We start from the raw sequence: 26,495 nt of genomic DNA, 5'->3' as shown, positions 1-26,495 counted from the left end.
TGACCTTGCAGCTCTTGTTGTTGTGACGCAGTTGCCCGCCTTTCTTCAGAATCAGTCGATCTAAATTAGATTTCCGGTCAACCTCGAGCAGGATGACACGATTCCCACAACATTGTTGGTTACCATCAAAACATTCTAACCTGATGGGTACTATCCCTTGTCCACACTCACACATACATACACACAATGGCTTAATCCAGTCTGTTACTTAAACAAGTTAAGCATAAAAAATACTTCTTTGAAAAAAAAAAGCTTATCTAAGGTGAGGAACTCCGCACTTACAACTATATCGCTCAAGAATGTAAAAGTTATTTCCCTTTTTCGATATCAAACAAAATAATTAATTACCAATAAATAATTGGTTAGTTTTTTTTTTTATTTATTTATTCATGTTTTGTTTAATACAATAGTGATTAAAGTTTCATCTTGATCGTTGGTCGGAGAAATAAAGTGTGCATTTATTTTAGCGGACAAAACCTGACATATTTAGCCATATTTGTGAATTTTGATGGATTAATTTCACTTGTTGGTATCAATCAAAATAATTTATTTCTTCTTCTTCTTCTTCTTTGTTCTCATTGTTATGTTGGAGCGTTCCGATGACTAGACCAATACATGAGATGAACTGCGCAGTGGTTTCCAAATCAGGGAGCTCTACACATCTCCTTCGAGGCGGAGAGCCCGGCCCCCTACCTGCGCGGCGGGATTCCACAGGCAGGACGCCACATCTATTAGAATCGTTACTGAACTCCAACATAGATGAGGTTGCGTGTCAATGTGTTATGCGCCAGGAGGCCCATTGACTCCGACTTCAGCCTGCTTTTCTTTCTGGGTGTGCTCCCATAGCCTTTGATCATCCAAGATCATCTGCAAGGCAGCAGGTGTTTATTTTTCGGAGTTTTCTCTCCTAGATGAACTGCTATCCCTAGCTAACGAGCTTCATCTACCCGGGTTTAGAGTTAGAGCGCCCTATACTCGCTTTTTGCAATCATTTCCCTGGATTTCTGAGATGTTTTTAGTAAATATTCTAACCACTGGAAAACTTCACCTCATCCTCCATGACTGCAAACCAGTTGGTCCGCGGCTGTTTATTTGCGATTCACAGCTAACCCTTATATCTAAGGGTCTTTCCCCTATCCGCCACCTGGGGACGCGCTTGGTAGAAGGTGGTAGCTCCCCCCCCAAGAAAATAATTTATTGACTTATTGTTTTTTTTTTTTTAATTATTGATTCATGTAATGTCTACGCCAATGAATAATTGTGCAAAGTTTCAACTTGATCCGAGAATGTGAAAATATACAGATAACGTGTTCGAAATTTGTACCAGAAGGACAGACAGAGTCGCTTTATATAAACTTTGTAAAAAACAAAAAAGCTAACTAGTTATTGGTATTTACCCCACATGAACATCTCCACTACTGTTTCTTAGTGAAGGAATGAGACAGAATGTTCTCGACATTCCTCTCAAGCCTCCCTCCCCAGCCCCCCCTTCCAGTTCAGTTTTGTTTACAGATTTGATGTCAGCATTATAAACGGTTATGTCGTTTAAATGATTGCTCTCTGTTTGTGTGTGTGCTTGGTTCCAGACAGTAGTCAAGCTAACGGAGCACCACAGCCACGCCGAAGTGACAGGAGTCTCGCATTTGACATATTTCGGGTGTTAAACTTTGTCGCCCCCCTTCCCCCCCCCCCCCCCCCACTGCTATACCTAGTAATAAGCGTCGACATTTTGTTGTATTCGCGCCCTGTACTGGAATGTGTATGTGAGTGAGTGTCTGATTGTGTGTGTGAGCGTGTGTGTATGTGAGTTAGTGTGTGTGTGTAATGTGTCTGTTGGTGTGTTGTGAAGATCCTCGCTACCTCGAGTTATTTGTGACACCCAGGTTGTAATCACAACCACCACAGCACCCGACGATCTGGTCTTGTGGCTGGTCGCTGCCTCTGAGACTTGGGTGACCACTAAGAACATTGTTATAAGTAGTGCGGAAAGAGATAATGGGGATGGAGTGTCACTGAGTGTCATTTTTAAAAAAAAATTCTTTACGTAGCTAGCGTTTCCCGTAACTCGAGCTTGACCTTTGACACTTTAGCACTTATCATTTCTTTCAGTTTAGCCATCTAAATACATGCAGACAGCAATCATTTCAGTTGCTTATATAATTTTTTAAAAAGTAAAAACCGTTGACATTTTTTTAGTGTGTGTGTGGGCCATTTGTGGATTTAAAAAAAAAAGTATTTCTTTATATAATAAGGCTTTGTAGCCTTAGGGCGGGTGGGGAGGGAATGTGGGGTGAAGGCCAAGCTTCGTTCTTTTTACCCAGACGGTTATCTTCCCAGCGATATCATTAAAGAAACCTCCGAGCTTTCATAAATAAAAATGGTAATTATCGTCATTGCCCACGTGACTGAGTCCCCCCCCCTCGTTCTGGCCTCGTTCTTTCTGGGAGCCAAACTCTTTGTTTGCACATCACGTCATCTCGGAAACTTTTCTTGAAACTTTCATCCCTATTAGTTCAGACATTTGCTTACATATGTCAGGGGATGTTTAGCACGCTTGTGCTAGGCGATCGATCCGCCCCCCCCCCCCTCTTTATCCATTACAAACCCACACTCGGTAATTTTGGTCAAGTGTCTCTCATTCTTTCACATACACTGTACAATATCTTGTCTTAATTCCTCTCTTCTTTGTCTCTCTCTCTCTCTCTCTCCTTTTCGTTCTCTCTCCCCCTCTTTCTCTCTCCCTCTCCTTCTCTCTCCTCCTCTCTTTCTTTCTCTTCCTCTCTTTCTTTCTCTTCCTCTCTCTTCCTCATTTTCTCTCTTCCACTCTTTCTCTCTCCCTCTGTTTCCCCCATATTCTCTCTATCCCTCTTTCTCTCCATCTCTTCTCTTTTTATTTCTCTCCCCCTTCTCTCCCTCTTCCTCCATTTCTCACTCTCTTTCTCCCCCCTCTTCCTCGATCTCTCAATCTCTTTCTCTCTCTGTCTCTCTTTCTCCCCCCCCCCTTTTTTCCTCGTTCTCTCACTCTCTCTCTCTCTCTCTGTCTCTCTCTTTCTCTCTCTCCCATCTCTTCCTCGCTTCTCACTCTCTTTCTCTCTCTCTGTCTCTCTCTCCCCTATTTTCTCTCTTTATTTCTCTCCCTCTTGTTCTCTTTCTTCCCCCATCTCTCTCTCTCTCTCTCTCTGCCTCTCTTTCTCTCTCTTGTCTGAAACTCTCCTTACATATTATTACCCTAACGTATTATTCTTTAAAAAAAAAAAAAACCGGCTTCGTGTTGTCTGCCGTGTTATCGTGAAGCGTCGCGTGCTTGTTCGATCAAAACAGAATCCGATTGGATTTACTCTTGTGTTCTATTGTGTTATGTGAATGCTTATACATGTGACTATCTCTGTGTGTCTTAGTGGTGAGCCTATATGTAGTGTGATATAGCACATCGCGCCACCGGCTAGATGTCTCTTAGATCTTGACGTGAGTCCAGTGCAAATAGATTATAAGAGTTTCGTTTTTTTTTCAGTGTCCTTCTCTTATTTCTTTCTCTACCAGATCGCGATTTTGTATTTTTTGCTTGGTTTGAATTGTTTTTAATCACTCACTCTTAGCTCTCCCTTTTCAGTCTTGCTCTCACTCCCTCTCCCTCTCTCTCTCGCTCTCTCTACTCTCTGTGGGTCCAATTCCTGTCTTTTTGATAAAACATCGAAGAGTTCAAGTCTTTGATTAGTTCAAATAAAAGAGGTTCACGGGTTTCGACTTTAATCACGTAACAAGCCCTCGCTAAGGGCCTCAACTTTTGATTTATACTTTTTAAAATTTAATAAAGTTTCCTACTTTTTTTATTTTTCGAATCAAAAGAAACAAAAGCATTGGTATGTCTTACTGCCGTGCTTGCTCTTTAAAGCAGGGGTTCTCAACCTGTGGGTCGCGACCCCTTTGGGGGTCGATTGACATTTTGTCAGGTGTCGCTTAAGACCATCGAAAATATGGATTTATCTGTGTATTCTAGCATGTAAAACTTGACACATACAAAGTTTTTTTTTTATATTAGAATTTAATGTTTTTATTGTTAGATGTTGCAGAAAACAGAATCAGAACTGATTTCAAACATTTTAATTGTCGCAGCAGAAATATTTGTAACATTTGAACGTATCGTTACGCCTGGTCGTGTGATTTTTGAAAGCTCTGGACTGACGTCTGTAGGGTCAAGGGTCAGTGTTAACATTAAGATCTTTTTTTTTTAGGGTAGATCAGTTTTCGCTTAAACATCAGTTGTCGAGCTATCTACATCTACATTAACGAAAGCACAGTTACTTATACTCATGAATGAAAATAATTTACAATTGGGGGTGGGTTGGGGTCGCGGCGTTATGGGGAATTGTAAAAAGAGGTCGCTGAGCAAAAAAGGTTGAGAACCGCTGTTTTAAAGGAATGATATCGATAGAGCTTATGGGTACAAACGATAGCGAATCGTACAGTTCATCCTTACGGGTTCGGATCCCATCGGATGGAAATTATTATTATAACACATCTGATGAGAGCTTTTACGCAACTGTGTATGGTGGTTATCTGGAGTACGTTAGTTCGCATAATGCATTTTCTCTTTAACGCCAAAACGAGGGTTCGATCTCAAAATATAGAGCTGATTACACCCCGCCCTAGCTCCACAGGCCACCCACTATTTAAACATCCGTCAAGTCCTTCAACAACTAATTGCCAAGAGTTAAAATTATTACAACAAAGATGTAGTAATTGGTTAGCGTGTAGTACAGTTTATTAAAATCTAAGACTGCCGCGGTTAATAAAACTTTGCGACCTTTTTTTTTTTCGACGAAAGGTCAATGGTGTCGTTGAAAACTAGCGCCCGGAGTAAATCGAAAATTGAATATTTTTTTGTTATCTCATTTTGTGGGGGCCTATCTCTTGTGGATCCCCCGTGGCAGTAGCCCCGCCCGCCCTTATCTTATCTTATCTTATCTTATATAATACAGACGTTACTTCAAAAAAGAAGATGATTACGTCCTACGCGTCATGCATTTAGTCATGCATATTTACCAATGACCTAAATTCTGCCAAGTCACTGGTTTTCCTGGCTAGCTCATGCAACCCATTCCATGCTCTAATAGCACTAGGGAAGAAGGAGTATTTGTACAAATTTGTCCTAGCATATGAGACTAGGAATGTGCCTTTATCTTTGTGCCTTTCTGAGTATTTTATTAGATTTTATTAGATTTTGTTTTTGTATTTGAAGATTATGGTTCAGTGTTTTATGTATAATTGCTACTTTACTTTTGAGTCTTCTATCCTGAAGGCTTTCTAAATTTAGTGATTTTTCTAAAGGTGTTACTCTAGTAAAATGTGAAATTTCGTTTGTTATGAATCTCACTGCTCTATTTTGTGACTGTTCCAGTTTCTTAATGTTTTCTTGAGTTGAGTGGTCCCAAACAGAGGATGCATATTCTATTATTGGCCTAACCAAGGTTAAATAACATTTTAGTTTTATGTTCTTATTTGTTTTATAGAAATTTCTTTTAATAAACCCTAATGCTTTGTTTGATTTTTTGATAGTTTCATCAATTTTTAATCCGACCCTTCTCTCCTTTTCAGTCCGTGAATTATCTTTATTTCTGTAGCCGAAGTTATTGTTTGTGTGTAAAGTATTTAAGTTTAAAGGTCACACTATCGATTCACTATCTGGACAGTACATGACCAACCATTTGGCATGGTTAGCTATGGTCACTTTCATTATTGAGGCTATAGGTGTGGTCACCCCCCCCCCCCCCCAATCAAATCTAGTTTTGGCTATCTTCTAATCACAATTTGATATGGGCAACCCTTCACCTTGGTTAGATTGACTAACTCCCCTCGTCTTCACGGTTATCTAGATGCGGTCAACCTTTCACTGCGGCAAAAAAATAGCTACCCCCCCCCCCATTTTTTTTTTACTTGACCACGTGATACTGTTAAAAATAGCCTTCAGCTCTCACTTTTGTAATGCCCATAATTTTTTTTTCCTCTTACGCCTACAGTCGTGTCCCGCAACGACACTGACCTGTGATGACCACGAAAAAAAACAAATATATCAAGGCAATGACATCGCTGGACGAGGGTTGAGATGGGCATTTGTGATGGGAAGGGGGGTCGGAAACAGAGTTCATCCATCATTGAAATTTGTCTTCTGACTGATACAAACTTTTATTTTTGGTAGTTAAAGCTCTAGCTTTGTGTTACACTTCCCATGTTAATATGTCACTTTCGTTTTGTCACTATGTCATTATGCCATTACAATAGAGATCTTTAAATGTATTTATAGATATATTATATAGAGATCAATGCACATCACCTTCAGCTATTCCTTAGTCTGTTTTACCGTTGGGGCACCACACCTGATTTGTGTCACCGTCTCTCCATTAATCTTTGTCTTTTGCCAAGATATCAGTCTATTTCGTCCACTCATTGTCAATGCCTTCTCATCGATTCTTTTGTCTGCCTCTTTTTTCCTGGTCCTGTTCCCTGCAGGAAAGTCTTTGCGAGTCACGAGGATCTCATGATATAATCTTACATTCTTAGCTTTTTTTTTTTTTTTTAATTATGGTCACATGTTCACCATTGGACCAATCGTTACCGTGGTCCTGTTTAAGAGTTCCTCTTTGATGATACTGTCTTTGTAGTTGATACTTACAATTCTCCTTTTGACATATCAGTTTAGTTGTTGGGGGTCGTCCTCTCTTATTTTGCTGTCCGAAATTCGTGAGATACAAGAATGTTGCCATGACCAATGAGCGCATACATCTACTAAACATACTACTTACTAGAAGTCCCCAAGCGCTTGGCTTCCGAACCAGTGGTCTTGGGTTTGAATCACGATGAAGACTGGGATTTTGAGTCTCGGGTTTTTTTAGGGCGCTCTCTGAGTCCACCCAACTCTAATTGAGTACCTGAGTTTAGTTGGGGAAAGTAAAGGCGGTTGTGCTGGCCACATGACCCCCCCCCCCGATCGTTAACCGTTGACCACAGAAACAGATGACTTTACTATAGATCGCAAGGTCTAAAAGGGAACGTAAGAAGAACTTTGATCACAGAAAATAAAAAAAAAGATGACTGGACTAGAAGCAGTGGTTTAAAAATAGTTGTTTGTTCTCGTAAAGAAGAGAAAGCGATAGGGAGACATCTGTCATTAAAAGAATTTTCTAAAATAAAAACTTAGATTAATGGAGTAAGATGATCAACAGATCTTGTGTGGTGCCCCAAAGGACCAACATACTAAGAGACAGACGAAGATGATGAACAAGCTTAAAAACCTCTTTTCCGAAAACATGACGGAATTCTTCAAACCAAATAATTATTAGTAATACTAATTCATATTACGATATGATAATAATAATTATATCAACATTTCTGCTTCCGAGGCGGTAGTGTCGATCACCTCAACAGCAGCTGTTCAGATAAACGGATAAGAAATATCGGTCTAGACATGACGTCAAGATAGACTGAAATGAGCGTGCCGTGTTTTGGATATTATTGCTGGAAATATAATGTGCATTTAGGTTATGAAATTAATCGCTTGGAAAATCTGGCCTCTCTCAGAAACAATCGATTGAACACATTGTTGGCCTGTTTGGCATTAAAAAAACCCCCCATATATTTTAATATATTATTTTTTTCACCTGAATTCTTCCATTTAAAAAAATATTTATCTATACAAGATAAAGAACAAATCGACTTTTGATGCATGCGTATAGCGCCCTACGAAGACTAAAAATAGGGCGCAGTGGCCATTCGCAACTCGCTGAATTGACTGGGACAAATGTGCACCTCGGTGCTGAGTGATGTTGTTGTCCTGAAACCAGGCGCCCTGCGCCACGATTGCAGTATTTTATGAGTCGGTTAAATTGAAGCTTCCTGCCGACGGATGTCAACGGAATTTATCGCCGCGGTTCTCAAAGTAATGACCATTATTGTGCCTCTGAATTGTATCCATCTGGTATTTTTGTGTGTTCAAACTTGGAGAATTCTCACTTTGAACTACTGCACCATTCACTAAAACCTCGTTCAATAACTGATAGAGTCTAGTCAGAAGGTTGTCGGGCATGAGGTAATCGTTAAACAAATTAAAGTGTAGATCAATTTTAAAGAACAAAAAAAATACTTAAAGCTTATTCGATATAAAGATTGAATCAAGTTATGGCTTTCAATACTTGACGTTGTCACCAAAAATTAACATGTTTGTGTGTGTGTGTCGTGCCTTAGAATATGTAGGGAAAAAAATACACCAACAAAAATCAACGTTAAAGCATTTTTCAACTAAGAAAGGCGGTTGTCGTTGTGGTTTACTGTGTACTGTGAAAAGATTTATCAAATACTCTATATGGTCGTGCGGTTTGCGCGCTGGACTGTCGTTCGGATTTATCCAAGGTCGAGGGTTCAAACCCTGCCCGCTCCCATCCCCCGTCGTCCTGCGGGAGGTTCGGACTAGGAAGTAGACTATCTTCAGTTCTGAAGGAACATCCGAAACATGTAAAACATTTTCCTCTGACTCCATAAGTCCATACCTCTTGACCTGATGCTCATTCTGTTTTATGGCGGCACAAATCCTTTCAGAACCAGGAACGTTAACATAACACAAAGACAAGAAGTTGTTGACATCAAATTGACAAAAAAAGTTGCCTATTCACTGAACCATTCTTATCCTAAACACGCCTGCGAGTATTAATTATACGATCTTTAACCTCCGTAGTTAGCTGAAGATAGGATCAAAATCATCCAATCCATATTTTTTTTTGTTTACATTAAGATGATTTGGTCTTTTTTTTTTTTTTTTTTAGGTCTACATGTAAATTTCTTTTGGTCTTTATTAAATTCTTTTTTTTTTCTTTACATTCCGCCAGTATTTATTTTGGTCTGCTTTTAAAACTTATTTTGATCTACATTTAAATTTCTTTAGCTCTTTGTTGAATCCTTTTTTTTTTCCAAAGATCTCATCGGTATTTATTTTGGTCAGATTTAAAATTTATTTTGGTCTACATTTAACTTTATTTTGGTCTACTTTTTTTTTTTCCGCCTACATTTACGACATTCAACTGTGTTTGCGTTTTATTATTTCAAAGCTATCGTCTGCTCTTTGTTACCCGCGTCCTGTTTGTTTCTGATGAACTTTAGGTGTAAGCACGTCTGCTGGTAGATACTCTTACCTTTTTTTATCCCCGCCATCAGAGAAGATCGGTTAATTTCAAGGTGAACAGTGATCTAGGCATAGTTCGGAGGTGAGGATGAACAAAAAAATCACCTGAGCCTGGAAATAAAGGAAAACTTCTGGGGGTGTTAAAAGAGTCTTTGGGTCTTTAATGTTGGCTAGCATCAATATGGCCGTGGTCTTTAAAGTCCAGAACATGGATTCTCTTTATATTTCAGTTTTCTTTTGGACCTACATTTCATGTCCGTTTAATTGATCAAAGTTAAGCTTGCCCTGAGTGTGGCAAAATATGTAGGTCACAGTTGGGGCTGCGCAGCCACGGGAAATACTGCATTCATCACTGATCTATCTATCTATCTATTTATCTATCTATCTATCTATCTATCTATCTATCTATCTATCTATCTATCTCTATCTATCTATCTATCTATCTATCTATCTATCTATCTATCTATCTATCTATCTATCTATCTACATATATTATATATATGTTCAGACAGAAGCAAACGGCGTAAAGAAAATCTAAATCGACCACCGGCGGACAATGCTTATGCCCGCGTAAGATGTGGCAAAAAATATGGGTCACAGCTGAGGCCTCGTAGCCACGGGAAATATTGCATTCCTTATTAATATTCGCACTTGAAGAGAAGTCTTGTTGTTATGTATGATAATTTTATTATGTCTTAAAAAAAGAAGGATACATATCTAATGTTTTTTTTTTCGTATGTTTGTTCTCAAACGTATTTTTAATGTAAAGAGCAACAAGTCATCTTCAGAACTTCTCGCGCCAAAACGGCAGCGCCAAAATCGTCGCTTACCCTATCAGACACGTTGTTTTCCAACGGAGAGAAAGCTAACAAACACGCTTATACATACTCAGCCTTATCGGCTGTTAAGATCAGATTACGTCAGTGTTTCCCAAACCCCTTTTTCTTAACGGAACACTTTACCCATTCTGAGTTTTTAAGGAACACTTCGTTTATTATTATTTTTTTAAAGAGAGTGGTAGTCTACCAGTTAATTATTGCCGTAGTTCGCGGAACACCTATTCAGGCCTCGCGGAACATCTGTTTCACGGTTAACGAGGTTGTCAAGTGGCCAGCACAACGACCAACTGCCTTTACTTTTCCCCAACTTATGTCATGTACCTATTAGAACTGGGTGGACTCGGACGCGCCTAAAGATCCCGAATTTTAAAATCCCAGGATTCGAACCCAGGACCCCCGGATCGGAAGCCAAACGCTTTACCAGCCACCGCACCTCTCACTATATATTGACCATAGATCTATGTTGAGAATAAATTGATGGCAAAATAAATGTTTTTATCTTTTTATTTATATAAAAAAGTCCGTTTGGTTTGTTTATGATTTCCTTGCCAGGTAGATCATTAGCGCAGTTTGTTCACCTGCATTCATTTTCATTTCACAATTTTCTAAAATACAGGTCTAGAAAAAAACGCCACGAAGAGATTTTCATTTCGGGAGGGGCGAGGAGTGAAATTGCCGCGTTCCACAGATTGTTGACGCAAAACATAAACACACAATGTCAATTCCAGGCAATGTTGGCGTTCACACAATAGAAACAGAAGTAGCCCCTCTCGTGTTTTCTCCCCTCGCCCCATCCTCCGAACTTAATGTATAAATCCTCGATAAAAAGAGAAAATCAGATTTCGTAGATGTGACGAGATCTTAATGCTTACCTCCCAGCGTAGCTTCCTCGTATCTTAGAGCTTATAGAAAGGTTGTCAGGCTGAAATGTAAAACGGGCCACATTTAACAGACTCAAGTCTCAGTGATACCACCCTTGTAAATATTTCCTTTTAACGATACAGAGTTCATACACACACACACACACCATTGTAGCTTTAATCCCACTATTAAAATGTATCCCACCTATGTAGGCCCTACATCAGGCATGTCAAACTCATTAAGGTGTATGGGCCACATAAAAAAAAATAAAATCTTACTATGACTTTGGGACCGCATCAAAAAAATCAGTTGCAAAACAGCCTACTAGTTTTATGTAAATTAGAAACAATACAATAGACTACAATAATTAATGGCATACCTGTCCCTTAGTTAGCTAAATTTGTAGTGCTATTTGGTAATTAAAAAATTACTATGATTACGCATTTTTTGCTTTGTTCTGATGCTTGACATCTTTTATGGGAGACAAGTTTATTGTTGTCAGGTTGAAAGTTTGTTTGCCATTGACAATCTCATCACTGATGACAAATTTTGATCACATAATCTCGAACAGTGAGGTGTTTTTGTAGCCTTCATTATGGAAAAGAACTTTTCACAGAGATCAGTGCTTGCAAACATAGCAAGTATTCTGGCCGCAAATTTCCGCAATTCAACATACCGTTCAGGGTAAAAAACTGTAAAATTTTGGCACAGCCAATTCTATATACTCCAACACAGAATCTGACTGCTATTCTATCAGCTCTAGTTGCACATTACCAGCAGCATTTTCAGAGTCAAATGAGAATGGAGATACAAACAACGAAAATTCTTGCTCGTATGAAACGAAGTCACGAAAACGGTCATTGAAAGCATCTAATAACGATTCCAGGTGTAGGACGTATTTACCAAATGTTGTAGCCGTATTTAATCTTTTTAGTTCCTGACACGTTAAGAAGTGAACAAGATTTTCACTTCATATTTGGTTTATCCACAGTCGTAATTTTGTTTGAAAGCACTTGGCATGATCACACGCAGTTGTCACAATTTAGTCTTTACTTTGAAGTTTCAATTCGTCAGTTTGGAAATGTTCAACAGGTTCACCTTTCGTGTTCAGAAACAATACAATTTCCTCACGCAGTGCAAAAAATCTCTTCAATACTTTATGACAGGAAAGCCAGCGGATTTCTGTTTCGTGGGAACACAAATCAAATTCGTGTCTAATGTCATACAGAAACATTGAAAATTTGCCATGCAAATTTAAAATTAGCATCAGTCTCTCTTATTTTTGCAAGTGACTTTGCATCAAAACCATTTCATTTCATGGTTGGTGCGCCATCCGTTGTTAGACTAGCTAGCTTTACAAAAGATAAATTGTACTGCAATATCACCTTCTGTCATTTCTCAAAAACATCCTCGCTTGTTGTGGTGTTATGCATAGAACAGAGCTCAAGTAGCTCCTAATCTATCTCTAAATTGCTATGAATATAACCAACTGTGCTACACCCGTTTCATCAGTTGACTCACCGAGAGCCAATGCAAAGAGTTCAAAACCAACTATTTTGTTCTTTGATTGTTCACGCAAGCTGACTGACATGTCCTTTATTCTATCTGCCACAGTGTTCCTAGTTAACGCTATTTCTTTGAATGCTTTCACCTTTTCTGGACAAATTACTTCAGCAGCTTTAACGACACACTCCTTTATCAAATCACATTCACTAAATGATTTGCTATGGCTTGCAATTAAGTTTGAAAACTGTTGCTGGCTTTCACTGCAGACTCGCTCTCGTTGTTCATTTAAACAAATACTATTATTTTTATTCAAGTAGCTTGTCACCTCTTATTTTCCATCGTAATAGTTTAACATTATTTTGAAAAATTTTTAATTGGCCGCATGCGGACCCCTAACGAAATGTCTGATATGCCTGCCCTACATGGACCATAAGATCTATTTTTAGTAAGATAAAGCTATCATTGAACTTCAGTAGTTAAGTGACCTAGATTTAACTCAGATGCACTCCATAATTATGCAGTGTTATAGTTTATTTTTAACCAAATTATTACAATATGAAACCAGCTACATGAAAACCCCTACATAGTAAGAGAAATACAAGGGAACAGATTACGTTGGGCCGGTCACCTCGAAAGAATGTCAGAGAACAAAGAAGCAAAGATTGTTTCCCTTCAAAAACCAAAAGGCAGGCGCCCCAAAGGCATGCCACGAGTACGTTGAGCCCAGGATAGATCAGAATGGAGAGATGTGATTAAGCAGACCAGGGCCCTCTACAGAGACGTAAAGCACAGGATTGATCAGAATGGGGAGCTAGCAGGCCAGGGCCCTCTATGGTTTGTAGCGCCACTAGGATGAATGGATGTAAAGATGGATAACAATGTAAATCCAAACTTTAAAAAAAAGTTACATTTATATTTAGACTTTGAATGCTACGATTTATATATCCGAAAATGGATTTGATGAAACCTTAGGCAGGCACTTCTTTGGAATCCACAAAGAAAGAGGAAATTGGTCAGACCCAAGGAAAACTGTAAGAGGTCAGTCATCCGTGAAGCTGAGGGTACTGGAATGACATGGGAGCAGATGAAGAAAGCTGATCAGAACCGAGTTCTGTGGAGAGGTGTAGTTGCGGCCCTACGCCCCCCCCCCCGGGAGCGCACAGGATTAAGTCAAGTTCTTTAGAACACTAAGACATCGATTTTAATTCGATCAGGGAAAAGTGATACATTTTACTTCATTACGAAACCCATGCATTACTTTGTAACCTAGAGATTTAGAATAATTCAATTATGAAAAAAAGGCATAATGAATACGCAACATAATAAAAGTACTGCTTCAATGTTCCTAGATTTCATTCACTAACTTATCAACAGCAAGGAAACTGTTCTTCAATGGATTCCAGCACACATTGAATTAGAAAGGCAATAAAAAAGGCAGACATACTGGCTAAAGATGGAAGAATGAACAAATGTAAATTCCTCTCTACCCAGAATAAATGATGAAAATATAAGATTGCAGAGTAAATGAGACTTAGACCCGCTCACATCCCAATTACAAGAAAAATGACGCCTATTATAACCTATCTAGACATGACGAACGCATAATATTTCGACTCAGAACCGGACAGAACAGAATGAGACAACATACACAAAAGGCAGCTATCCTAAAGTCAACACAGCATAAAGTTATATAATTCATTTTGTACATAAGTCAAAATATTTACACTTTTAGTCTTTGTCTTAGACTTTTCTAGACTATGTTAGAATGATAACATTCTTGTCACCTGGCAATGATCTTATGATCATAATGTCTTTTGTGTACTTCACATTCCATAATAGCGGCAACAGAACATTTAGCTGGATCAGTGACATCTAGTTTTATAAAAGTGATTTTGTTTATAGGCTATTTCTTTACAACATATCCAGCCACTGGAAATATTTTATATCACTCAGATTTTCTTCTTCCAGATCTTTTTTGTTGTTAGCAATGAAAGCTTTGGCATACTCTACAATCACTAATAACCAACATTTTAAATATTTGTTTTTTCAGGGAGATTAGTTATTGAACTTCTTTTTAATATTAAAAAAAGCTTTGCTATTGAGTCTGCCTTAAATGTCCCTGATTACATTCTTTGAACTTATGCCTTCATAAGTAATGGAACCTAGCTAGTCGCTAGTGACTATAACAGTAGCTACCAGAGAAGATACATTCTGCAAGTTAGGGAACATCAGTTTGATTCCCTTTATCATGCTAAAAGTGAGATTAAGCGCAACCAAGGTTTCTTCTATGAAAACCTCTGCCCTTCTCACTTTCATTTAAAAAAAAAATCAAATCCAAATCTAGAATAGATCTAGATCTGTAAACAGCTTCATTAACAGTTGATTGTTTTTTAGTGTGCATATTTTAGATTACATAATTGATACGAAATTGCTTCTTTTGGGTAGATTTAATTTTAGATCTAGATCCAGTTACAGATATCTAGAGCCTTTAGTTTTTGAGATACCTCTTCTACTAGAGTGGAGTCTAAACCTACAGCCTACATTGATTGCTACACCTAGCCAGTAGTCTAAATCTAAGTCTATTACACACCTGGTCATATCTAGATCTAGAATGTAGACTAGAATTAGATTTAGATCTAGAATCTAGATTTATGTCTAAATCTAGAAAAATGTAGATCTATATTTAGATTACACAATTAGATCTAGATCTCAATTCTAAATCTAGATATACTTACATTCTCTGGTTCTAGATCCAGTCTAGAGGAATTAGAACTAATCAATCAATCAATTCCCTATTAGTTTGAAGACTTTATATAAGCTGATACATTGAAAGGAATTTAGATCAGTAAGATCTAGACCTAGTAAACTGATATAGATCTATATATATATATATATATATATATATATATATATATATATATATATATATATATATATATATATATATATATATATATATATATATATATATATATATATATATATATATATATGTGATTAGCAAGAACTACTTGCAATTTAAAACGACCGGAAGTGAAGAACAGTTACAGGAGACAGTAAGAGCACTAATTTTTTTTCTATTTAAATAGCATCGGACGAATTTATTATAAAGAAATATATATATTTATTTATTCCTTGCAGTAATACAATTTTAATAAAACCTATACAATTGTTACTTTTTTATTCTCTATATAGTCTATGGAACCTTCTTCTCCTTCAAAGCAAACACACACTATGTGAAAGATCTTGAATTTTTGGACTCTACTAGAGTCACTACACCTACTTGTAATGCATACACAACCGGCTTAGACCGATTGCTCTCATTATTGAAAGATCAAATTAGCTAGTAATTCCTATAAACTGTCAAATTTGTAGGAAAATCATTTGAGCCTTTTTCGAGAACTGTCCATCCTATTAAGAAGAATTTGCAAGATGCAATTGATTCCAAACCCCCGGTCATACTGTGTTGTCAGGTATAAGGGTTAACAAAAATATTTTTTTTCAAAATTTCAGCTTGATCCGAGATTGGACTGCGGAAAAAATAACTTGTACACATTTTTTTTTTTACTCAACAGAGTTGATATAGGCTTTGTAAAAAGTTGGCGAACTCATTTTGGTCTTTTGCTTTAGTTAGTCTATCTCTCTCTCTTTCTCTCTTTTTTCTCTTTCTGTTGTCTCTCATTCTTTCTCTCTCGTTGTTTTTCTCTCTCTCTCTCTCTCTTTCTCTTTCTCTTTTGTTTCTCTCTCTTTATTTCTCTCTCTCTCTGTCTCTGCCTGTCTCTCTCTCCCATAGTACCTTCCTTTACTTTTTATAATTCTAGTTGAATTTAAACTAGAAATATATTTAGAAAAGAAACGCTCTTTGGGGGGGGGGGATTGCGTTGTTGGGAAAGACGGTGATTAAATTATCTGATTTGTATTTTTGGCAGACCCCACTCGGCGATGACTATCGCCCATCTCTTGGGGATATTCCTGCAAATCTACAACTTCCTGCCCTCCCTGTCCCCCCCCCCTTCCCTATTCCCGCTCGGACATAATGAACAAATAACATACTCTTTTGAAAAGCTGTCTTTTTATCGTTCAGTGTACAGCCTCTCAGTAGACAATTTGTTATAGATTTGGTCTTCCAATTTGTTATAGATTTGGTCTTCTAATTTGTTATAGATTTGGTCTTCCAATTTGTTATAGATTTGGTCTTCCAATTTGTTATAGATTTGGTCTTCCAATTTATTATAGATTTGGTCTTCCATTTTGTTATAGATTTGGTCTTCAAATTTATTATAGATTTGGTCTTCCAATTTATTATAGATTTGGTCTTCTAATTTGTTATAGATTTGGTCTTCAAATTTGTTATAGATTTGGTCTTCAAATTTGTGTTTTAGATTTGGTCTTCAAATTTTGTTATAGATTTGGTTATAGATTTGGTCTTCCAATTTGTTATAGATTTGGTCTTCAAATTTATTATAGATTTGGTCTTCAAATTTTGTTATAGATTTGGTCTTTCAATTTGTTATAGATTTGGTCTTCAAATTTATTATAGATTTGGTCTTCCAATTTATTATAGATTTGGTCTTCTAATTTGTTATAGATTTGGTCTTCAAATTTGTTATAGATTTGGTCTTCAAATTTGTGTTTTAGATTTGGTCTTCAAATTTTGTTATAGATTTGGTTATAGATTTGGTCTTCCAATTTGTTATAGATTTGGTCTTCAAATTTATTATAGATTTGGTCTTCAAATTTTGTTATAGATTTGGTCTTTCAATTTGTTATAGATTTGGTCTTTCAATTTGTTATAGATTTGGTCTTACAATATGTTATAGATTTGGTCTTTCAATTTGTTATAGATTTGGTCTTTCAATTTGTTATAGATTTGGTCTTCCAATTTGTTTTTGATTTGGTCTTCCAATTTGTTATAGATTTGGTCTTCCAATTTGTTATAGATTTGGTCTTCCAATTTGTTATAGATTTGGTCTTGCAATTTGTTATAGATTTGGTCTTCCAATTTGTTATAGATTAGGTCTTCCAATTCGTTATAGATTTGGTCTTCAAATTTGTTGTAGACGTCAGCAGCCGCATTTTGTTCTTTAAATACACTGGTTAAGTTGTTAAATCAATTACTTTTTTTTTTCAAGGTTCTCAAATTATATATATTTTTCTAAGCCTATATCTACTGACTCTGTCTGTCTGTCTGGTAAAATGTTTGTTTGTTTTTTTCTCCCACACCCATTCTCGGATCAAGTTGAAACTTAAAACAATTATTTATAGCACGTAACAAAACATGAATCAATTTAAGAATAAATCAAATTGGTCACTTCAGTGTTGGTGGCTAGTTATTTTGTATGATGTAGAATAAGGGAAATAACTTCTACATTATTGAGTGATATAATTGTAAGTGAGACGCTTTGTTTTTTTTTAAAGATTTTTTAAAACTAATATATTTTGCTTGTTAAGTTATATTTTTATATATACCATATTTGGTTACGTTTGCTGACCACCGGATGACAATGGTTATGTTTGACCTGGATGTAGCAAGATATGTAGGTTACAGCTGGGGCTGCGTAGCCACAGGAAATACTGCATTCCTCATTAATCTTCGGACTTGAAGACAAGCCTTTTTATTATTACTTTGTTGAAGGTAATTTTTTTGTGAACAACTAAATTGCTTTTCAAACGAAATTTTGTTTCATAGAAAAATGCTAATGCCTACACTCGTACTTGATATGTTTCTATTGATTAGAAACTGTAACGGATGCATGTGTAGTCAGATGCAGCGGAAGTATTTCTAGGAGAATTAATGTGACTAAGTGCGTGCGTACCTTGTTCGATGTATTTTCAATCTGCGAGTTCTTCATGCACACGTTAAAATTATAGATAAGGTACTAAACAGGAACACAGACTCAAAGACCAAGTTGACTCAAGGTGAACTTCAAACAAACGTTTATTACAGAATGGGCCACAGTCTAGTCTGTCACTATAGAACGATGTTATCCCCTCGAGAGTCTAGCGGTAACTGATTAATTAAAAGTCTATCCTAATCTCTAACCCCAAAGTCTATGCCGTCACTATAAAATGTACGTTCACTGTCGGTTTAACAAAGTGCGCAACCCAACTCACTAAACTAGCTATCTAACAAAACATACTTACCAAAAAAAACAACAACATCCGCTACCATTATTGACATCGCCGTGCCACTATTTCATATTATAAGGAAAACTGAAATAGAAATACAACGAAAATAATAACGGTAATCTAAGTTAAGGGATATACCCTGTCAAATATCAACTGAGGGAATAATTACGACAACTGACCCTACAGACACCTTCAAGGCCCTTAACATCTTTTTTTAGACGTTGATTTTGTCGGGATAGCTTATAAAGGGCATCATCTTTCTTGTGATTCAGATAAGAGCTTGTCCATTTCTCATTTATTTTATTCACTATTAGTTTCTTCACTTCTTTTGGATAGAGTGCTATGTTTAATTGCGTTTTTGTACTTCCACACTTGGCGAGTGTGTCAGACTTTTCAGTTATGATTGATTCTATATAATTGATGCAATTTCACTCAATACATGCGAGGTTTGTTTGTTTTTTTAAAGTTTTTTTTTATATATTTAATTTTGTTTTCCAGATATACTATCATCTAATTAATGCTTTAAACCATAAGTAATTATTACCCCTGTGGAGTGTTATGAATTCAGGCGGGAGCCATGAATGTTGAACTTCGACATTGTCCATGCCTTGTGTCACCCAATTTAAGCAAAAGAACAATCGAGAGAGAAAAAAAAGGAGGTGAATGCTGGGACACTTCTGTGTTTTATCATTCTAAGTCTTTATTGATTATTCCGTGGCTTGTTTTCAGTCTGTTTTTTTTTTAAAGTTTTCTGTAACCTACAAAAAATATTTGAGATTATTCAGACTTGGCATTGCAAATCGGGATAGATTCTATACAATTTGCTTTTAGTTTTCTAGGAAAATCGTTAGAGTAGTTTTCGATAATCGCGTGCACCAACCGAGATTTTTTGTTTACTCAAAGTTACAAGTTGAATAGAGTATTATCAGGGACCCCATACTAGTAGTCGGAAGTGAGGTGGATGAGCGGTAGAGCGCTTGGTTTACGAACTAGGGGTCCTGGGTTCGAATCCTGGGGAAGACTGGGATTTTTAATTTCGGGATCTTTGGGTGCCTCTGAGTCCACCCAGCTCTAATGGGTACCTGACATTAGTTGGGGAAAAATAAAGGCGGTTGGGCGTTGTTCTGGCTACATGACACCCTTGTGAACCGTTGACCACAGAAACAGATGATCTATACATCATCTGCCCCATTTATCGCAATACACCATCTGCCCTATTTACCACAAGTTCTGTTGCAGGAACTTATTCTAGTAGACACATATTTGCCATGCACCGCTATATTCGTATTGGATTTACAGTCACTTTAAAACTATTCTATTCTATAGTTCGTCCATCGTGGTTCGATGATGACCACTTTGTCATCCAAGGGGCTGAGGGCTTTGCACTGGGGTTCTATGCCTCCTTATGTGGCTGGTGAGACCTATGTGAGCCTGGAATGTTCGGCTGCACACTGGGCAGGTTATTCTAGCTGGAGCTAGTGTCGTGGGCCTTGCTTTTTTTCTCTGGCGTTTTTCTTCTGCCTGCATTGTTCTCTTTTCCTCAGCAACCTGTGCGCCAGTTTTCACAGCGCGACGCCATGATGCTCTGTCATGTGCCTGTCTACCAGGTGGATGGGTCTATGCTGAACGCCTTCAGAGAAGCTTTGAGGGTGTCCCTGAAGCGCTTTCTTTGACCACCTTGCGAGCGCTTTCCTTCTCTTAGTTGACCATACAAGAGTCGTTTAGGGATGCGGAGGTCTTCCATTCTGCAGATGTGTCCTGCCCATCGCAGCTGGAACTGCATCAGGATTGTGTGAATGCTTTTGCAGACCCGCTCTTTGAAGGACTTCAGTATCTGGTATTTTGTCTTGCCATTTGACATTCAGTATTTTTCTTAGACATATTAGTGTATTGTCTTAAAATATTTGAATATGTTTCAATATTAGGGGTTAGGCTCTCAAGGTTCATTACATTCCTGTATGAAACGCTATGGCGTCGTCATAGTTCTTCCTCAAAGGGGCAGAAAAGATTAAAACCTGTTTTATAGAATCGCGCTAGACGGAATAATTACATGGCTTGTCTTCGAGTCCGAAGATTAATGAGGAATGCGGTGTTTCCCGTGGCTAAGCAGCCCCAGCTGCGACCTACAAATTTTGCCACATCCGGCGCAGGCATAGCCATTGTCCGCCGGTGGTCGATTTAGATTTTCTTTTCGCCGTATGGTTTTAGATTTTAAGGTATTTCCTCACAATTTGAATATTGTTTAACTCTTTACTTCCGTAAATAATTTCCACGTCCTGACTGTATTGTTCTTTTTTCCATATTGTACATTCTAGTCTGTTATGATAAAACTTCAATAACATCTTTGTTTGTCATCAGAAAACGTTACTTTTGGTGTATAGGAGAATGCATGCGCTTTGTATGCAATATAAATTAAAGTTTATAAAATGAAACATTAATTGAATTTAATGGGGTCAAATCAACGATGGTATCGTTAATCAGGAGAGAAAGAGTTAAGGTCTCGTTAGGAAGGTTTACGATTCAATGTCCGCAAGAATGTCTTTGCCGGAAGTGGTAATGGATGTAAGCATTCCATTAACTATAAAAAATGCCTCCTAATATCATGCGTTTCAAATAGCCTTTGGCAACCAGTCCAACGCTTGGTCTTTACGTTTGGCTCAGATATTGAGCCCGGCGGAACTGTTTTCACTAACAGGAGAAGGGGCGAAGGCGAGAGACTTGCGCCTAAACCAGTAAGCTTGGGATTTGAGGGGCTCGATAGCCATGGCTGAATACCCATTAGGAGAAGGAAAACTCTGAATTAAAACCAAATCTGCTTTGCAGCTACACCCAGTCATGGGAAAGGCTTCGGGAGTCAACAGTGAGAAAAAATAAGAAGCCGGCAACAATTAAGTGTTGCCACACTCAGTGCTAGACCCTGGCATAGCCTGCGATGCCGCTAATCCCAAAACCGCTCCTTTGGATACATCAGCTGCGTGGATAAATGGGGGGGGGGGGTAAGAACTGATCAGTGGGTGACATCGTTCCGGCCACAGCTATTTCCCAGGCATTCATCTCATCTCAAGGAAGTGATCCATAGTCGCTCTTGACTGAAGGAGGCCATAAAACGATGGTGGAGTTCACTTTGTGTGTGTGTGTGTTTATATGTATTTCTGTATGGGTTTGATCTCTTTTATCTATATGTCTTTGTACTTATTTCTGTGTGTATGAGCCATGCTTTTGTTTATATATGAGACATATATGCTATTGATCTACCCTCGTCTACATATATTTAATATTTGCTATAAATCTACCTTCGTCTATACATGAGATTGATATTAATGTCATATACAGTCTTGTACGATTTGATAGTGTTTGCTTAAAAAAAAAAGAAAAGATCTACACATTTTCCAACGTAATAACGCTCTATTTCGTCCAAAAAACATCAACACACACACACACGCGCACACACGCGCGCGCTTACTACAAGAATATCTTGTGTAATAATATCACAAAGGCTATCTGTTATCTAACCTGATACGGGAAATATCGCCCGTGTTGGCCTTGTTTCGTTCAAACTCTTTGTTGTAATGTTATTGTGATGTTCTGTTTACAAGTTACTACCAGTGTTCAAGGAAGGAATTAGAATCTTTTATATTTTAATTGAATACCATCGATCTCCTTAAGGCTACGTTCTAGCATCAGCTGTTCTTGTGTTCTTGGGAGTGTAAAAAAATAATCCAACACTGGTTCATTGTGTAACATTTATCTCGCCTACACATCCAGCGTCTTATTTTTTTTTTTATAAGTATTGTTCAGGGTGTCAAGACAACACAAGTAGGGAACCGCTGATGTATTTGTTTAAGTTAAACTGCACAGTGCACAGAACATCAAGGGATGATGTTTGAAACATCTTGATGATGTAAACACCTGACGTTTCTTTGTTTATTGACGACCTAATAAAAGGTTTCACCTGACAACCTATTTAAAAGGTTTGGTCTCGAGCCGCGGATTGGAATCCGCGCGATCTCCTGCACAGAGTTTCGGGATTACTTCTCTAACAGAATACAACATGACTCTACTTAACGGACAATACGATTACGAGGAGCCAGATTTTTACAACCAGTACAGCTTTATTCCAAATTTACAAGGAGTTGCCATGTAAGTATTTGGTTTCTAGTTTGAACATTTTTAGTTTGGACTTGTCAAGCCTGTTTATTCGGTAAGTCTATTCTACTTCAAACAAGACCCACCAAAATGGACGATATAAGCACTCTGTTTTCACAATAGATAAACACACAAAAACAAACATATGCATTAAAAATATATTTTTGTTTGGCTGTTTAAGGTAATATGCAATATTTTTTTTATTACTTTTATTGCGCGAAATTTTCTTGCTGTAGAAGTGTTATGCTCGGTCTTTTATTTAATCCGGCCCTACGACCTCATACATACCCGACTCTTAATTTATGTTGTTAATTTAGGGTGCAATTTAACGGCGTCGTTGTGTAAAAGTTGCAAATTATCTTTAACATGCTAGCGGTTATTCTTAAGCATGTCCATGATACGTGTTCAACTTGGCCAAGATACATGTTCAACATGGTCAAGATACGTGTTCAACATGGCCAAGATACGTGTTCAACATGGCCAAGATATGTGTTCAACATGGCCAAGATACGTGTTCAACATGGCCATGATACGTGTTCAACATGGCCATGAAACGTGTTCAACATGGCCAAGATATGTGTTCAACATGGCCAAGATACGTGTTCAACATGGCCAAGATACGTGTTCAACATGGCCAAGATACGTGTTCAACATGGCCAAAATACGTGTTCAACATGGCCAAGATACGTGTTCAACATGGCCAAGATACGTGTTCAACATGGCCAAGATACGTTCTAAGTTGCGTGCTATAACCATTATTAGCTGCTCGAACACATTCTATTTTAAGTTTAAAGGATAATTTTTAACTTAATCAGGGGAAATAACTTGCAATAAAGTGTTAAATCATTACATTACTGTGGTTACGTCCCTTTAAACATTTTTGTACTAGAATAAAGACTGTGGTGTAATACAAAACTATGTTTTTTGCCTTTACGATCTTGTTTTTATGTATCATATATCTTTCGTTATATCTTCGGTAATTAGTTTACGGAAAGTCAACAAGAAATTGCCGTATAAAAATAGGTATCCTGTGTTTGTTTTTTTAATACTGATACCTTATCTTGTACATTATACCTACATTCTTCTCATAGAAAATATGTACATCCTACATTTGAGCTGGGTTGGACTCGAGGGGCCTTAAACCGCCGAAATTAAAAATTCTCAGTCTTTACCAGGATTTGAACTATTTTGAACCCGGTACCCCCAGTTTCGGAAGCCAAGCGCTTTACCACTCAGCCACCCTAGTTAACCGTGGGCCACCGAAACAGATGACCAAGATGATTGTCCGGCCTATAAAACCGGCAAGGTCTGAAAAGGGAACTTAACCTTTTCTACTTACAGATTTTATAATTGGGTAACTGCTTTGAAAGAAAGTGACACCCTCCCTGCTCTATGCTTTTAGCGTATCGTGTTGGAAACGGCAATGGAAACTTTAGACCAGTAGTGTACGCATCTTTTTAATGATCACATCACGTTGACACCAGTGAGTCTCAAATCAAAACCAAGACACCCACAAGTTCATCAATAATAGAATGAAACATCTTTGGGAAATAATGACAGAACCCTTGACAGTTGAGATCCCAAGTCTAACCCCTGATTGTCAAGTAGGGACATCATAAATTCCACAAGCTGTCGATAACTGCAAGTAAGGTCTTTGGGGTATAATCTGAGAACCTCTTGGCAATATGGACCCCCTAAGAAGACTGAAAGCAACAATAGGAAGTGAATGCCACATTACGCGAGGCTGCGGCGAGGACTTTTACTGGTTAAAGATTTAACTACCGGCGGTCCGTGACAGGAATGAAAGAGAGAAAGGCTAGAATTAGGACCAGTAATGACCGTCTTGTTTCCTTAGCCAGGCACCCAGCCCCGCCCCCTCTCTTCACCACCCCATCTACTACATTTTGAATCCCTCCGTCCCCCCCCCCCCTCACTCCCCCGGTGTACTCATTACCTCAAGACTGGATCGTTACCAGGAAATCATGGAGTTGGATTCGACTGACTCCTGGGACTAAGACAAAAAGTAAACATTCCGACGGCACGGAACACAGGGCCCTCGGGCTATGTCACAATCTCTTGCAATCTTTGTGTTAAGTCCAAGAGTGCCAGACAAGGAAAGAACTCGTGGAACTTTCAGTGCGACCAAATAATATGAAAAAAATATTTTGTCACAGTTGCGATATGTTCATCACGAAATCAAGATATCAGCAAAATATTCAAAACAATTGGCACCAATTATGTATTGCAATTTAAATGTATTAATATTGTAAAGCATAACACTATTTTAGGACTTGCCGTTGACTGTACCTTGTAATCTTATTGCTGTATAGGAATCGTCGGAGGTTCCATGTAATGACACTTTTACAACTTTTCTCCAACTGTCTTGGTCTGATAGTGTGGTCTATACCTTGATGTCAACAGCTGCCCGGTTGAGTGGTCTGCGCCTTGGACCGTCCTACGATGGTCCCGAGTTTGAATCCCTCCCGCCATCATCCTCTGTCCTGCAGGAGTCGGGAGGCCGTAATATTTCTTATCTCTGAAGGAACGCCCGATAACTTGTAAAATACAATTTTTATAAACAACCACCCATTCCTCCCCCCCCCCTTTCCGTGTTTCTTGTTTTCTTCCGCCTGGTACTGTCCCCTGCAGGATTGATATTGAATTTGTGTTTGTTTGAACTTTTAGGGTTGGGGATAGGTCAGCGATAATGCTAAGGGAATCATCAAAGGGACCCTAAATAAACTATCGTTTTTAGATGAGCCTCTTTCTTTCTAATTATTTGTTAAATAGATCGAAACATCTCATTACTTATTCCCAGTTAGCAAATGAACGCAGGTAAAAAAAATAAAAAAAAAATTTTGTGTTGATGTAGTTAATTTTTTTTTTTCAACTTGACTTCAAAAGTTCCATTTTCATTTGTATGGCCAGGTGGAGAGTGTCATGTGGCCAGCACAACCACCCACCGCTTTTACTTACCACAGCCAAATATTATCTAACCATCAGAATAAGTGTGGACACGGGGACGTCCTAAATAGTATACGTTCTGAATTCAAATTCGCCGGTATTCGAACCTGTGACCGCTCGGTTTGGTGGCCAAGCGTTCAGCCACCGTGCCCCCACAACTTAAGTACACTATTGATCCTCGTTTTTTGGTTCTATTGGACGTAACCTTTTTGAGGTCAGCCATTAATAATAATGAGGTCTTAATATGACCAAGGGTCAGTAGAAAGTGTGAACAAGAGAACGTCACAAACAAATGGTCAGTTACCCAGCAGTGACATTAGTAGCATTCTAAATGAGAAAGACTTAAGTACTGACAAATATTAGTGACCTCATTTTTTTTTTCTTTTAGCACTTTTGGTTAAGTGGTCGCTTGCAAATCTCGCGGTCTTTTGTCTTCGCGCGAGACACGAGATCATTAATTATTTCGTCTAGTAATTCAAGTTGGGTGGTTAAAGAAAAATGTCTCTACAAAGTTTGAAAATCATTAAGGGGACGCGAACCTCGGGGGTATTTTTTTTTTCTTTCAGTAAAAAGTGAAAAACTACAAATCACGGATCTGTAACATTCATTCCATAGACAAAACAAAAATATATATAACAAATAGCGGAAGGATGAGTAGTTTATTACAAAGCTTATGTCAATGTTGTCAACCAGTAAGCTTCGGGCAGGAGGGGCTCGTTAGCCATGGCTGGCTACCCACCTAAGAGAAGTAAAACTCTGAATTCAAATCTCTGTTGCCTTGCGGCTGTACCCAATCATGGGAAAGGCTTCGGGAGTCAACCCTGAGAAAAAATCAGGATCTGGCGACCCTAAGGCAGTTTGCAGCACCCAGTGCTACACTC

General features: G+C 38.0%; 1 protein-coding gene across 3 annotated transcripts in view; it reads left to right on the top strand.

The window, feature by feature from the left end:
• The window catches only part of LOC106069679 (peripheral plasma membrane protein CASK-like), a 390,362-nt gene that overhangs the window by 18,054 nt on the left and 345,813 nt on the right, over positions 1–26,495 (top strand). Inside the window, exon 1 of one of the 3 annotated variants that reach the window (XM_056013241.1) lies at positions 22,053–22,644. The exons of the other annotated variants lie outside the window; for them this stretch is intronic. Coding sequence (XP_055869216.1) covers positions 22,556–22,644 — 89 coding nt within the window. The 5' untranslated portion in view covers positions 22,053–22,555. Of the gene's footprint in view, positions 1–22,052; positions 22,645–26,495 lie in introns of those variants that run through there. 3 annotated transcript variants of the gene reach the window in all.

The sequence above is a fragment of the Biomphalaria glabrata genome, chromosome 15 (assembly GCF_947242115.1).
Source record: "Biomphalaria glabrata chromosome 15, xgBioGlab47.1, whole genome shotgun sequence".
Classification (NCBI taxonomy): Eukaryota; Metazoa; Mollusca; class Gastropoda; family Planorbidae; genus Biomphalaria; species Biomphalaria glabrata.
This window is presented reverse-complemented; position numbering and strand designations above follow the sequence as displayed.